Raw genomic sequence first — 15,628 nt, forward strand, 5'->3', positions numbered from 1 at the left:
AGGCCCTGGGTGGAGCAGACAGGGTTCTTGAATGGGGCTCTTCCCTTGCTGGGAGGTCCTGTGGCTTGCTTGCAGAGAAAAATGGTGGGCCTTGCAAGGTTGAACACCCTAGGTGGTTGCCTCTCACACTTTGTAGATGCCTGTGTTTGGAGATGAGGATTCTGTCTTCTCTTCAGAGTTAAGTAGAGGAGGAGCCACAGGGGGCTCCAGAGACAGATCCCAAGGCAGACTTTGGCTTTCCTCTTGCCCTTTCTTCTGACTCACAAGGGACAGGGCTACAGCTGAGGACAGGAGTTAGCTGAGCCCTCTAGGCTCCTGTAGCTTTCTGCTCTTGCCACCCTGGGTCAGGAGCTGCCTGTCATATTCCCAGGCCCAGTGGCCTCTTTCCCAGCATGCTCCACTGCTCCTTTCTTACCTATTAGCAGACCCTGCTCGCCTCTGTCTTCTCTCCATCATCTTCGAGCTCAGCACACAGTTTCCCACCATGATCTGGAACTGGATGGAGACGCCCACCCTTCCACTTCCTTTTCCTGGCCCTCTTCCTTAGCATCTCGGAAACAGTGTCTCAATGGGTGCTGATAAGGCACCTGTCCCAAAGCAGCCCAGTTTAGCATGTGTGGGTCCTCTGCCCCACACCCCCATCTCCAGTCTCTCATCTTCTGGGCTTTTGTGGAAGAGAGATTGGAACCACTGGCTGACAACTTAAACAAGGAAGCAAGTGGAGCACTTCTTGATTGGGCCAGAGGAGATCACAAATACCCAACCTCTGTCCCAAGGATGCAGCGGCCTCATCTTCCACCCTCCGCTGGCTAAGGCAACCTCTGGATGGCCGCAGTGCTCTTCTAGGTTTGCTGAGGGATTGCATTGTCCTGCCCTCAGCAAGAAGAGCCCTGAGGAAGCCTCCCTTCTGGGCTACCCACGGTGCACACGCACCTGGCCCCAGTTCCCTGAGGAACTCCCACTTAGCACCTTGGCCTCACTCATTCTGGAAGGTCTGTTTGAGGTGACAGTTTATCCTCTGGGAACTTTTCCCTGGGTCTCTCTGTCTCTGAACCACTCCAGAGATCCAGAGGGTCCTGAGAGTATATCCTAGGGTACAGGAAGTACCTTCAGGAGACTGGGTTTTGTTCTTGGCCAATGACTGGGAGCAAGCTGAGTTCCTCCCTGGGCCTCTGAGCCAGGCACAGGAAAAGTAAGCCTGAAACTTGGAATCTCACACTTCATGCTCAGCACAGAGTGGACAGAGGTGATAATAGGTGAGAAAAGGAAGAGATTCCCCATTAGATATGAAGGGAAAGGGCAGGAGGCCAGAGCACCCAGCCCTCCTTGGAGCCACATCTCTGAAGTCCTGTTGTCCATCAGCTATGATAATATGAGGACTTTCTCTCCTCTCAGGATCTGTTTGCCTCCTTGCCAGGCCCTGCCCTTGAGTTGTGGCTCCAGCCAGGATATATGAGTACTGAGACTGGACCTGGCAGACCTCAATTCCTTGTCTGCACCACCTGGCAATGCCTGTGCCAGGGGACTCTTCTTGTCTGTCTGTCTGCCTGTTTGTGTCTTGTCTTTGTGTCTGTCACACACTGAGGTGGCAGTTTGGCCTCTGGGAACTCTTTGAGGAGGGTCTCAGTGCATGGGGCAGGAGGAGGTAGGAGGCTAGCCCTAGGAAGGTCCCTTTCCTCTTTTCAGATTCTTTCTAGAGGTGGCTGAGCCATAGACAAGCCCTTACACTGATCACCTAGGGAACAGAAATGGTAGCTGTGGACAGGCCCTTGTTCAGCCCAGGTGACAGGGTCTGATACTTGCAAGAACCAGCTTCCCTCCCAGACAACTCGGTCTTCCAGCCACCCACCTGTCCTCTACTTCCAGATGCCAGGCCGGGTTGTCCATGGAGGACAGGTTAACTGAGAAGACCTTGACTGGCCAAGCCTCCTCCCTAAAGTTTCTACAGGATGTTGATGGGGCAGGACAGGCCTCTGAGGGTTGGGTTTCCCTTTTGCCTGTTCAGAGAGCTGCTGAGGTCCTTCCTCAAGGTTGAGAACATCCTGTGATCACCAGCCCCCTCCCCATCTAATACAATACCTGGCGAGTCAGAGCCAGAGACACAGCTTGCCAGTAGAGTGATTGCCTACCATTCAGAAGGCCCTGGGTTGCATCCCAGGCACAATATTAAATAAAAGATTGTCCTGGGGGGGAGAGGGGTGATACTCTGGGCTGGTCATAGTTCACTCCCACTGCTTTGCCTTACGATCTTCCCAGTGTCCCCACGAGGTGGGTATTTAAAGAAACAGAAACTAGGACCCCACAGAGCAAGGAACGTTGAAAAGCTTGCTCAAGAGAACATAGTTAGCAATACAGAGCCCAGACCCACCCCAGCGCCCCTTCCACCAGGTCATCTCCCTACAAAAGGCCACTGCAAGACCAGCCGCGTCAGAGGGTCCCAAGACCTGAATCTAGCCAGAGCTTGACATTAGCCAACACTGGTTCTGGGCCAATTGCTTCACTGCACTGGTTTACAGGAGCCCTGTCAGCACCCAGGACAGCCAAGAATCTTGCCCAATGATGTCATCAGCACCTGAGCCCAGAGTTAGGTCAGAAACAGAGGGACTGAGCCTGGTGGGTTGAATGACATGGTCTGTGAAGTGTCACCCACCACTTTGCTTCTGGGATGCATTTCTTGGAAGACTATTCTGCTCTGTGTCTAGCATGGCTGAACAGAAATCTAAAGTCTTCAGGTATAATGTATATGGCAGCATTCACGTCCTTTGTGACCGAGGGTGCTCAGAGAAGGGACCCAAGGACTGGAACCTCAGGACAGTTGGGATCTCTGGTCCACAGCTCTCTTGTCTTACCTCCTGCCTGCTCCACTCAGCCAATGAACATGAAGGGCATGGGACTGACTCGAGCTCTCCGTCCAGATGCAGGAGGGAGGCCAAGCTGGGCAGGATAGAGTTGGATGATGAGTGGGAAGTGTTAGCTCCTCTCTAGTCTCAGCCACTATATTGGCCCAACCTCAGGAATCTCACTTCCCCAGCAGCCTCAGCAAACCTGGTGTTTCTGAGCAGCGATGACGCTCGGTTAGGCTATGTTACCTCTCTGTCCATCTCTCTTCCTGTTAGTCCCCTCTCCTGTCCACTCATCTAACAGTGTCCCCGTCCATGTCCCTCTGCACAGGTTTTCTTGTCCCCCACTCCCTCTCCCTGCCCATTCTTCTTTTACCCTCTGGTCTGGCCTCCCGTACACAGCCACATGTGGGCGTCCATTTCTCAGTTCCTGCAGCCGTCCATCCCATCTGTTGACAGGCCAACCACACCCATTCCTCCTCTCTGTGGTTCTTGTCTCCTCCATCTGCCGGCCGTCGGCTTCTCCTCCAGTGTCCCATCCATCCGTCATCATGCCCCTACTCTTTCTCTCCACCTTCCTCCGTTCAGTTATACATTCTTCCTTCCCCTAGTCCCTCTGCGCACTCATTTCCAGAGATTTCATCCAGACTTTCTATTCTACCCCCTTCCATCTGTCCATTCAAACTTGGCAATTTAAGGCTCGTGAGACAGTGCACCTGACTCGGGAGCCTCCAATATGTTATATGATCAGCCACGTGGAAACACAACAGTCCACAGAGCACAGCCCCAAGGAACCTCATGTGGCGTCTGTCTGTGTTCTCTGGGGATGGGACAGCACTGTCCACAAAGCTCATCATCCTGAAGCCTGTCTGTCACATCTGTGTGCCATGGGGAACCTGACACCGTTGCTATTATTGTAAGCCTGGCCCCAGGAGCTATCGCTCCAGCTCCTCGACCTATGGGGCTAGGCCTACAACTCGGGGCAGCACCTCAGAGCTTCACAGAGCCTTGGACAACCTGTCCAAGCTCTATCTGCACTGTGCCCTGGCCCCAGACAGAGGATTTTGCTAAGACAATCCCAGCCTGGATCCCAGAGCCTGTGGGGCTCATGTCCCTTGCCTACATACCTCACTGCTCCTGCAAGAAACCATGTCCTGGCTTCTCTGCCTAGTCCCTAAGGTTTGCCTTAGGCGATCTAGTAGTACACCCAGTCAGAAGGACTTCTCAGTCCCCAGCCACTATGTTAGTCATGAGAACCCCGTGTCGTTTCCAGCATTTAAGATTGCACATCATGTTTTCTGAGTGTGCCACAAGCTCCCGGGCCCAAACATAAGACAGAAAAAAAAAATACACTTGCGTGGTCTTTTAATGTCTCTGTGTTTTAACCAGCATCTCTGGCTCCCGTTGTACCCTGTCCTCTCCCAGCCACATGCCCTCCCCACCCTGCTCCTGTATTTTACCTTCCGTAGCAGTTATGGTGGCATAGACTGGCTGGACATGGGGGCACAGGATGCCTCGGCCTGCCCAGCCCTTGGCACTTTGTCTACAGAGCTGTGCCCTGGCAGCGTCTGCTGCCTTCATGCATCCCAGCCTCTCTGCTCTCTCCCTGACACCAGGCCATGAATCTGTTCTCGTTTCTTTCCAGGGAATCTGACTAAGCACATGAAGTCGAAAGCCCACAGCAAAAAGTGCCAAGAGACGGGGGTGCTGGAGGAGCTGGAAGCCGAAGAAGGTACGGGGTCAGCCTCCGCTCTCCCTGATTCCCTCTGCACTTCCCTTCTCCCCCCTTTACCCCTGGCCCAACCCCCTTCCCAGCCACCCTCATTTCTACCACTGTTCCCTCTCCTCTCCCTCCCTCCATTCCACACCCTCCCGTCTAGTTTGCTGAACAACCGGGAAGTGACACATGCTCCCGGGGCCACACAGCCCGTTGCTGTGCAGTTCCGTATAACCTAGTGCTCCAGTGCCAGCACCAGTGGGAGCTCAGGCAGTGCCCGCTGAACACGAGCCCACGAGTAACTACAGGCGACACGGAGCACCCAGTGTGGGTCAGGCACATTCTAATCACGTGCCCTGCGTTGTCCCCGAGGTACCTGGATCTTCAGGCACTTAGCTAGAAGCCTCTTCTGCCAGGAGCCTAACACATGGCCTGTAGGGCTGTGAGTGTCACCGAGAAAGGCAAAGCTAGTCCCACTGCCCCCCTCCCTTCCCAGCCCTGACACATCACTGCAACCTGGCTATGGTCCTCCAGCATCAGAGGCAAGCTAGAGGCAGGCTGATAGCAGACAGGGCAGGGACATGGGTAAGGAGGGAAGCCAGGCAGGAAGCCAGAGGGGCTCTGGCAGATGGATGGGCAGGTCCTCCAGAAGTGACAGACCTTAGCTGCAGATTCTCTGAAGTCAGGATCAGGGCTTAGTATGACAAGATGAGAAGAGGTAAAGGGAGAGGAGGAAGGAGAAAGTTGTGGCTTTTATTTTCTGTTTAAAGTAATTTAACAAGAATCAGATCCAGCTTCCTTTAACATTGAATAAACCAATGTTTAGAACTCAAAGCACTGCCTTCACAAACAGTAATGTGAGGTCCCCATGTTGCCAAAATGCTCGCCAGGCCACTATGGGTGGTGCCTTGTCGAGGTCCCTGCACATTCAGTAGGCACTTGTATTGCCCCATTTCAAGTCAAGGAAAAGTAAAGCCCAGAGCTGGGACCAGGAAGGGCCATGAAAGGCAGGGGGCCAACTTGGCTGTCATCTGTCCTCTATCCTTGAGTGTCACAGGGGTGATGCACACGTTCCCTGCCTGTGTGATCCAGGCCAGACACGTGAGCATGGCTCAGGTGAGAAGGGGTCAGATTCCAGATGCATTCGGAGGCTGAGCCCTAAGTGTCCTGTACATCATAGAGGGCAGAGGAAGGGAGGAGAAAGGGACCAGGGATAACTTATAACTAAGACACCGGAAGGGTGGAGTTGTTACTTCCTGCGCCAAGGCAGACCCAGGGCAGACATTAGGAACTGGTGTATCCTGAACTGTACTGTTGGTAGCAGGAACTGCCCTGAAAAGCACCCAGCCAGGAGGCCTGCAGCTCCAGCGGGAGTAGATTGTCAGCCACCGCCACCATGTGGCCAGTCTTAGAAACTGCACCCAGAACGTTCTATCCAATGCTTTGATGGCAATAATGGCTGAAACGCCTCGTGTGGAATATCAGGAAGGGGAGATGCTCAGGCAGGCAGGGGAATCCTTTAGATACCTGCTGGAACCGGATGTGGAGTGCCTGACGTAGTGTGGTCTGGAGAGGCCTTCCACCATCCCTGCACTGGGAACTCATACAGGGGCCTTCACTTTCTCCTCAGTAAAGAAGGGCTTTGGGGCCGTCCTGCTGGGTGTCGCTGACTGGGGAGGACCCTGCTTCAGCCTTCATCTGCAAATGCTAACAGTGCCGCCTGGGCCACCTGCCCATGGGAGAGGAGAAGCAGATGGAGAAGCCGGTAGCGAACACAAAAGGACATAAACAGCCATCAGCACCCAGCGAGAAGATGGTGGGGTGGGGACTTGGAGCTACACCTGCTCATCAAAGCATAATTCATTTTGAACTACAGTGTAATAGCATGAGGGCCAGGAGATAGCTGGATGATTGTAGGGTGTGCTGGGGCCTTCTCTATGCGGGAGGGCAGAGCTGAGGCCTGCAGTCAGGGCTCCTGTCAACGTCCTAGGTCAACAAAATAAGTCCTTGAGCTGATGCCAGGCCTTGCCCCTCCCCCCTCCCGTCTGTTCTGTCTTCTCCCATTCCCATCACCCACTGCCCTCAGGGCCTTGTCTTTTGCCCCCATCTGCCCAAAACCCTGCCCTTGGCCTCATGACCCTCCCCCTGCCTGACAGTTCCTTCTCTACCCACAGTTTGCTGTCTGTCCTAATGAATGTTCACATTATCCACTTTGGCACCTGGCTGCTGAGGCATTAGCATCACTGTTCCGGGCCTTCTTGGGCATGGTGGAGAGCCAAAGCCAGTACCCCGGGATTCTGGGCCTACCTTTCCTGACCAGGAGAAAATAGAATATTGGTGTCTGGGTTAGCTATAGGGCTAGTGGACACATTAAACCGCCCGGAACCAGCACGAACTGGTCATGTCACAGCAGTCTAGTGACGGACCAACAGCACAAACTCTCCAGGTGATCCTCAGAGTGCAGAAGGCTGTCCGTTTCAGTGATGCCTCGTGCTATGTTGCTGGTAATGGTACAGCCTCAACCCAGCGGAGGGAAACCTCTACCCCATAAGATGCCAGACCTGGAGGCTGACACTCACAGTGCTCCACAGGCCAGGGGTGGTAGGGGTGAGGCCTTCCCTAAAGACTGAGACCAGCCTAACCCAGGTGCTCACAGAGGCTAAACTCTGCCATCTGCCCAAAGCTTCTGTGAGGGCCAGCCTGGTCATGTTGGCATCTGGTTTGTGAATGTCTGCTGGGCCAGCCGGCATGCCCTATCCCAGAGTAATAGATGCCATCAGGCATAAGGTCATAGTGGCTGTAATTCTCTGGGCCCTTGCCGTGCACCAGGCCTGCAGTGAGACATCTACTTAACAAAAGGAGAGACTGAGGCCAGCACTACAACTGACTCACAGTGGAGCCCACACCGACAAACCAGGAAGCAGATGGTCTTGTTTGCCCCAGTGAGGTCCCAGGCCTGCTTCTGCCTTACTTGGGCAGGTTACTTAATGCCCCTTACCTTGGTTTCCTTATCCACAACATGACGGTAAGAATAGAACCACCGCTTTCCCAGCGATCCCAGGTTTCTTTGAGGGTTACACGAATTCACGTACCTAAAGCCCTCAGAGCTGAACTTGTACACTGAGGCGTGAGGTCATTGTGCACTATTATTTACAGAGTATTCTGTCTGCTATGTCACTTGGTTGTCTGCCATGTGGCATTATGCCTACTTGGCAGGCAGTGGGACCGGGCTTAACCCGGAGCAGCTGTAATCTGGAGTGCCCTGTGTCCTCCCCTCAGGAACCAGTGACGACCTACTCCAGGACTCAGAGGGGCGAGAGGGCTCCGAAGCTGTGGAGGAGCACCAGTTTTCAGACCTGGAGGACTCTGACTCAGACTCAGACCTGGATGAAGATGAAGAGGAGGAGGAGGAGGAGGAAGAGGAGAGCCAGGATGAGCTGTCCAGGCCATCCTCAGAGGCAGCTCCACTCTGCCTGCCAGCCACACTACAGGAGGACTCCTCCCTGATTCGGGGCCCTCAGCCTCCAGATGCCACTTCAGACGCGGCCCCACGAGGCAGCTCCATCTCAGAAGCCACGCGTCTGACAGCCAGCAGCTGTTCCACACCCAGCCAGGGTACCCAAGGCCTTCCTCGGCTGGGACTGGCCCCACTGGAGAAAGGCACGAGCTCAGCCCTGAGTCCCAAGGCCACATCCCCTAGGAGGCCGTGGTCCCCAAGCAAAGAAGCAGGCAGCCGCCCCTCACTCACTCGCAAACATTCACTCACCAAAACCGACTCATCTCCCCAGCGATGTTCACCGGCCCGAGCTCAGGCCTCAGTCGCGAGCACACCTGGTCCCCAGACGGGCCCAGGAAGGGACCTAAGTCCTCACCTTTGTGGGTCTCCGAGACCAGAGTTGTCCTGTCTGACTCCCTACCCCATAGGAAGAGAGGTGCCCGCTGGACTTGAGAGTGCCACAGTCACAGGCACCCCCAGATGTTCACCCACCAGGAGACGGTCCCTGGGTCGGGCCGAGTCATCGCCGCCGCACACAGTGCTGCCGGGGACGTGGGCCCTAGGTGGGCCCTGCAGCCCCTCAGTGGACAAGTATGGCCTGGGCTTGGGGCCGGTTCCACGGGCTCTCCTCCAGCCCGTGCCTCTACCTCACACACTTCTCAGCAGAAGCCCGGAAACGTGCGCCTCTGCATGGGTGAGTCCTGGGGGGTCAGGAGCTCCCCATCCACACCGTCCGCACCTCACGTCCACACCTGGCCGGCGTTCCTGGTCTTATAGCGAGCATTTCCTGGGTCCCCACTCTACCAGCCAGTTTATTGCACTTGGAGGCACCCTCAGAAGCCCCGAACATGACTCTGGTGTTCGCCAGCTCTAGCCCTAGCAGGCAGGGTACGGGAGGATGTGGATGTAAACACTTGTATAGTCCTTCAGCCATCCCTTCCCTGTCTACGTGTGTCCTTGGAGCAGGTGACAGACAGCTTTACCAAAACCATCAGTCCCCATCTCCTTCATGAACATCACAGTCCACACCATCCCTGTGGAACCATGAGTGCAGTGGTTGAAGCAACCTTGCCTCAGTCACCACCGTGCCCTACCACACCACCACTAGTGCTGACCACCACCACCACCACCACCCGCAATATCGTTTCATCATCTACACTGTCCCTGTCCTGGTGCCTTGCAGTGTCTGTACCGCTACCACAGTGCCTCCTGTGGCTGCCACTGCCCAAGGCTGGCCCTGTCCCTGTGAACATTGCTTGCATTGTGTTGTCAGGACCCCACAGCATCTCTCCTGGAGGAACATTGACTAAAGTATCTTTCTTGCCACATTGAACTTCCTGTAGTGGAAGGTGGAAATCCTTGGGTGGGAATTCATATGCAAGGGTGAAGTTAGGCCAAGACCATTTTAAGAAGGGGTGAGGCAGAAGAGCCAAGGTAAACCAGGGCAACCACAGATCCCCATTCCCAGGAGCCGCCTCCTACAGATATGGGCCAGCATGTCCCTCTAAGTTTCCCAGTAGGAAGCTCCTTGAGCACAGCATTAGGACTCCTGATTCTGGCCATACTCACCAGCCTTACTCTGACCTCAGGCCTCCCTGCCCTCTATAACTCTAGCCCTAAGTCCTGCAGATGCCCAGCATGTAACCCTTGTCTTCTCCTGTTTTGTTTTTCTGTCTCCTCCAGAAGACTGAATCCCGAAGTCCATCAGCTGGTCCTGCTCCTCTCTCTTCCCGACCATCCTCTGCCCCTCATGACTTCCACGGCCACCTCCCTAGCCGAAGTGAGGAGAACCTCTTCAGCCACCTGCCTCTGCATTCCCAGCACCTGAATCGCACCCCCTGCCCCCTCATTCCCATCGGTGGGATCCAAATGGTACAGGCCCGACCAGGAGCCCACCCCACCCTGCTGTCAGGACCCTGTGCAGCCTGGGTCAGTGGCTTCTCAGGGGGTGGCAGTGACCTAACTGGGGCCCGAGAGGCCCAGGAGCGCAGCCGCTGGAGTCCCACGGAGAGCCCTTCAGCATCAGTGTCCCCTGTGGCCAAGGTCTCCAAGTTTACACTCTCTTCAGAGCTGGAGGAGGAAAGGACCAGCCGAGGCCCAGGAAGACCTCCTGCCTGGGAACCTCACAGGGCTGAAGCCCCTGCAGAAACCATGGGCACACACAGCCCCTGCCCCCCACAGCTGCCCCAAGGGCACCCGCTGGCACCATCCTGGAGGGGCCTCCTGGAATCACCACACGCACTGGCCAACCTAAAGGCCTCAAGCTTCCCGCCACTGGACCGCAGCAGCTCCATGGACTGCCTGGCAGAGACCTCCACTTGCTTTCCACCCCGGAGCAGGAACCTCTCTGGAGAACCCAGGACCCGCCCAGACTCCCCTGAGCTCTTAGGTAGTGGGGAGCTCAGGACACCTCTATTCCTGTCCAAGGATAGCGGCCCCCCAAGCATCTAAGCCTCTGCAGTACTTCAGCACTGGCCTCAGTGTTCGGCAGCAGACACTTCCTGCCAACCGCCTGGAGTCATACTGCTCCCGCGGGCATCCTCTCCCATCTGTCCATCTGTCCATCTGTCCATGCAGCTTCTGCTCAGCCCCGTCTGTTCTATTTTTCCACATATGCAGTTACCTGTGCCTTTTTCTAGACCTTTTGTTGCTTGAAAAAAAAATCACACACATCCATAAACGAAACGAAACAAACACATCCACGAGGAGCTCTAGGCTGTGAGTAGTTTGTGCTCTGGGGACAAGGCTGGAGGAGGGACTCTCCACCTCCACCACCACATGCCGTACTGGCAGCCGTCCCCACCTCAAGGTCCCTGAGAGAGAGGGTCTATTGCACTGAGAGAGAAGAAAGGGGGAGAAAAATATAATTAAATTCAAAGGCAAGCACTCCTACAGACAGATTCCCAAGATCCCCACTCATAACACATACGGTTCATAGCCACCCCGCTCTGCCATCAGAGGAACCAGAACCCCAAAGCAGGACACAAATACAGGCAGGAACCAACCCGCTACTCCCCACCCTACCTAGCTAAGAACATTATCTTTTATCCTATGTAGTGTGAACCAAGCTCTCACCTTCTCCCTTCCTTACTCCACCTCCGCCCAGGGCTTGCCCATCTGTCTCCTTTCTCCTACACACTGTAGGTCTCTGCCTCCTGGGCCTGGCCACACGCTGGCTCCTTTATGTTCAGAAATACCCACAGGATGGAGGGGCCAAGGCAGGACTAGGGATGGTCCTAGTCTGGACCTGTTCTGAGCCTGGAGTTTGGATTCTGTTTCACCTGTGGCCCTGAGACAGCACATCACACTTCCTTCCTGGCAGGATTGACGTGTGTGTGTGTGTGTGTGTGTGTGTGTGTGTGTGTGTGTGTGTGTGTGTGTATACACACAGAGAGAAACCAAAGATGGTGCTTGGTACTTTCTCTGGCCTCCTCAGATCCTCTGCTCTTAACTTAGAGGATTGGTAAATTGTCCCAAACCCTTTAAATTTTTCTCCAGTTCCCAAGGAAAAAAAAAACACAACAAAACAAACAAAAAAACAAACAAACAAAAAAATCCCTGCTTAAAAAAAATGAAATATAACCAAAAATTTAAATCCCAAGTTGAAATTTGGAACTTGACCTGTTGCATGCTTAAAAAAAAAAAAGCAAGCCCTCTGAGGCACAGGCTCTATGGCTACCATTTCTAAGACCTTCCGGAAATGTTTCTTTACCTTCTCCAAGGAAGAAAGAGAGGGGAAAGGACCATTGTGAGGAGGCCCCTCCTATAGCCTTGTTCCCAAATCACAAAGCCTGTTCTGGCCATGCTGGATACTGTTGTCACGCTGTACAAAGCAGGGCCTGTCCCTGGGCATCAGGCTGGGTGTGTGGCTGAAGGCTCATGGGGAGCTGAGCTGCAGGGCTATGGACTCCCTGTACTAGGCCACCCCTAGTTCCTGTCATGCCTGGTCCTTGCTGGATGGGCAAATCAGCCACAGGCCCAGTGCCCAGCGCAGTCTCCTGGTTTCTTCTTTGTCTGACTCAACGCTTAAGACATAAGCATTAGGAGGACTGGGGCCTTCCCTGCTGTATGCTCAGCTGCACGGTGGCATGGGTAGCAGACTGGGGGCCTCCAGATACCTGCCTTGCTGCAAGTCTCCTGCCCACCTGGGAGAAGCTGTCAGGAACAGGGCTGGGGCACTGGAAGGAAGAGGGTAGAAGCCCAACCTAGAGGCCACAGCTTCTCTCCCTTCTGCCTCTCAGCCCTACCCCACCGGCCCCACTGATGCTAAAGGCTGAGTTGGACAAAAAAAAAAAAAAAAAACATCGTCTCAAACTGAACTTTATGGCTTTCCAGGCAAGAGCTTCTGGCCATAGATGGAAGGCTAAATCCTGACCTTGGGATACCTCTCCACTCTACTCCCAAATCTCTCTGTGTCTCTCTGTCTCTGTTTCTCTCTCTCTCTCTCTCTCTCTCTCTCTCTCTCTCTCTCTCTCTCTCTCTGTTCCCTTCCTCCATTCCCCTGCTCATGTCCCCTTCAGCAGCCTAGTGACAGACAAATGTGACGACAGAATAACCCCCACAGTTACTGGGCACCCTTGACTCAGGGAAACGGGATGTAACAAAGGGTAGGAATTGGAGACTTGCCTTTAGGTGACAGGGATAGAATACACAGAGTCTAGCTAGGGTTGGTACCACACACATGTCCAGAGAATTGGCAGTGGATGTCACTACCAGGCACAGCTCTTAAACTCCTAAGCTCTCTCCCACCCCCACCCCAAGCACAGGACCCCAGCCTGCAAACACCTTCTCTACCTAGAGAAACTCTCACTCCAGGAGTGTGCTTGGGGCTCCTCACCCACAACCAGCCACTTCTGACTTTGCAGTCTGCCTGTGACACTACTGTTGATGACAGTCTAGTTCAGACATTTATGTGGGGTCTGCTGACACACACCAGAATAAGATGGCCTCGCTACAGACTGTCTTTGCTCCTCCTTACCTCTACCAGTTGGGGAGGTCTAGTCAAATCAGTCCTCTGAGGGTGGTAGTTCCCAGCCACTCATCCCTGAGGCCTGAGCCCTAGTTGGCCCTCCCTGGGTAACCTCACATCATTGTGTGTACTAAACCCCTTCCACACCAAGGGCAGGCCCGCTTTTCCCACTCCCATCATAGCTGATACTCTGGTCCCAGCCACCAAGACCTTCCAGGGCTTCTGACAGGGGTAGCTACCTATTTTTCCAGACACAAAGTCTCTGCCTGCCTCAGCAGGGAAACCTCTTAAGAGAAATGACTCCCCATTCCCTCTGGGTGTTGCCCACCCCCACCTGGCCCAGGAAGAGGGAATATGTCTGAGCTGAAGTCTCCTCCTAGTCCTTGCTCCAGCTGAGTCCTCCAGGTAAAGTCCTGGGAGACAGGTCCTCTCTGCAGTGTCTTCTGAGAAAGTTCCCAGAGTCAGTGCCACCAAATTTGTTTCTGTGTTGTGGTTCCTGTCTGCTTGGCATTTGAAAACCGCTTGGGCTCTACGGATCACTTTACTGAATGTGGTGATCAAGAAGAAAGGGAACCCTGCAGGCAAATGTAAGATACTTACACTCTGTAAGATAAATTTCTGCCTCCGTGTTTTTGGGTTTTTTTTTCTTTGAAAAGTTGTACGTGTTCTGTACGTGAAATCGTCTGTAGAGAGTTTCCACGTTCTTAAATGGCAATACATTCCAAACCTCGTACTGTAGATAATGTACAGCATCCGCACTGGAAAGGGGTAGTTTTGCCTGTGGTTTTATTTAAACTCCAGTTTCTACACTTGTATCTTGCAGTTGTCGGTATGGTATTCATCAGTGCAAAAGAAAAACAAAAAAACAAAAAAAACTTAAACAAAAAAAAATCTACACAGGTCTAAAGCACAGAGTCTGTTATACAAAAGGAAAGAATCGCTCAGTATTGGTGTGTGTGACCCTTGTTGTAAATCCCATCTGTACTGTGAATGAGACGTTTTTACAAGTATGACAATTACCTTTATTACAGCTTGGGCTGAGTGTTCAGCCTGAAGATATTTTTTAAAAAAAAAATAGCACGTTGGAATAAATTTGAAAATTCCCAACAGAGCCCTGTTGGCCTGGCTCATGGCTTTTCTTCCTCAATTTTAAATTTGGTTTTATGTGTGTGTCTGTGTGAGTGTGTGTGTGTGTGTGTGTGTGTGTGTGTGTGTGTGTGTGTGTGAATGTGTGTTGAAAGTAGGGGAGGCCCACAGATCCCCTGAAACTGGAGTTAAAGGCGTTTGTGAGTTGCCCAATGTGGGTGCTGGGAGTTGAACCCAGGTCCTCTGGAAGAGCAGCAAATGCTCCTAACCACTGAGCTTGCCTCGCCATGGCTTTTCTTGAGGACTACAGAATATTGGGATTAAAAGAACTCCAGATGCCCTCAGCTTTCATTTCATTGCACAGCGATCAGCACATGCAAGGGGAATGGTGAGCTCACAGTCACATAGTCTGGGACCCCCCTCTCCCTCACATCCAGACCTGTCAATAAAAGCCTCAGTACATTACCATGGGAGAGCAGCCTGGCTTCATCCCTATGGTTACCACAGCAACAGGAATGGATTGAACATGCCCACTCTCATTGGTCTTTGAAGCTAAGTCTGGTCAGTATTTGGGAGATATCTGAGGTCTGGGTGTTGCTGAGTTGGTCCTTCTACTCCGAGGAGATGTCCTTGGCTTCTGGTGGGTACCGATATGTGGTGGTGTTCCTGGCTATTTGACACACCCAGTCTCTTGACTCCTCCATACTTCTATGCCCCCTTCTCAACACACCACTGGACCTAAGGCCCTACCTTAATCCAGGATGCTCTCATCTCGAGACCCTTAATTACAGCTGCTAAGACCCTTTTTCTAAACAAGGGAACTCAGAAATTCAGGAATTATGACATATGACCTTCATTAAAAACCACTGTGGAACCTAATCCAGATCCTGACACAGCCACCGACTGCCTGTGTGAGCTTGGGAAGGTTGTCTAACCTCTCTGTGCCTGTTTGCTCATCTGTAAAATAAGAGGTGGTGCTCCAGCTCTGAGGGTCACTATGAAGATTTTAAAAGACGGTGCATGCAGGGAGGCCACAGATACCTGGAACACAGTAGGTCCTCTGCAGTTTGTTCACAGATACTGGGATAGCCAGGATGGCAAAAATGTGGCTTCCCATCTTCTGAACTCAATGCCGTGCCGTCGGATGCAGTGATGAGCAAGAGAGAGGGTCCACCTCCAGAGAGCTTCTGTCTGAGCTTTCTTTGCCACAGGCTCACCTTAGCAGTGGCAGAGAGCAAAGGCTCTAGGCTACAAGGCACTGGAGTATTGTGAAAGCTCTCCTAGAAAAGACCCAGTAACAGCAAGGAAAGGAAACCAGGCTAGTGACCAAAAGGACGGCCCTTGGGACAGGCCAGTGAGCCAAGTGGAGGGCCCTTGGGACAGATGCTAACCAGAAGTTAGGGACCTAAAAGAGTGGGTTTGTTTGGGCAAAGAGGATCAATGCCAATTTACAGAAAAGATTTACCAGCACCATCCCTGGCATGTGGTGGCCCTTTGCAGACACAATGGCTGCAGGGGAT

At 53.3% G+C, this 15,628-nt stretch overlaps 1 protein-coding gene across 4 annotated transcripts in view; it reads left to right on the plus strand.

Moving 5' to 3' along the window:
- The window catches only part of Hivep3 (HIVEP zinc finger 3), a 402,467-nt gene extending 388,334 nt beyond the window's left edge, over positions 1 to 14,133 (plus strand). For 3 of the 4 annotated variants that reach the window (XM_017593396.3, XM_017593397.3, XM_006238779.5), the window contains 3 exons: positions 4,486 to 4,572; positions 7,837 to 8,747; positions 9,737 to 14,133. In XM_017593396.3, the coding sequence (XP_017448885.1) occupies positions 4,486 to 4,572; positions 7,837 to 8,747; positions 9,737 to 10,504 (1,766 nt within the window). In that variant the 3' untranslated portion in view covers positions 10,505 to 14,133. The remainder of the gene's footprint in view (positions 1 to 4,485; positions 4,573 to 7,836; positions 8,748 to 9,736) is intronic. The other variant, NM_001107972.1, reaches the window with a different exon arrangement.
- Positions 14,134 to 15,628: the final 1,495 nt, after the last annotated feature.

This window comes from Rattus norvegicus, chromosome 5, assembly GCF_036323735.1.
Source record: "Rattus norvegicus strain BN/NHsdMcwi chromosome 5, GRCr8, whole genome shotgun sequence".
Classification (NCBI taxonomy): Eukaryota; Metazoa; Chordata; class Mammalia; order Rodentia; family Muridae; genus Rattus; species Rattus norvegicus.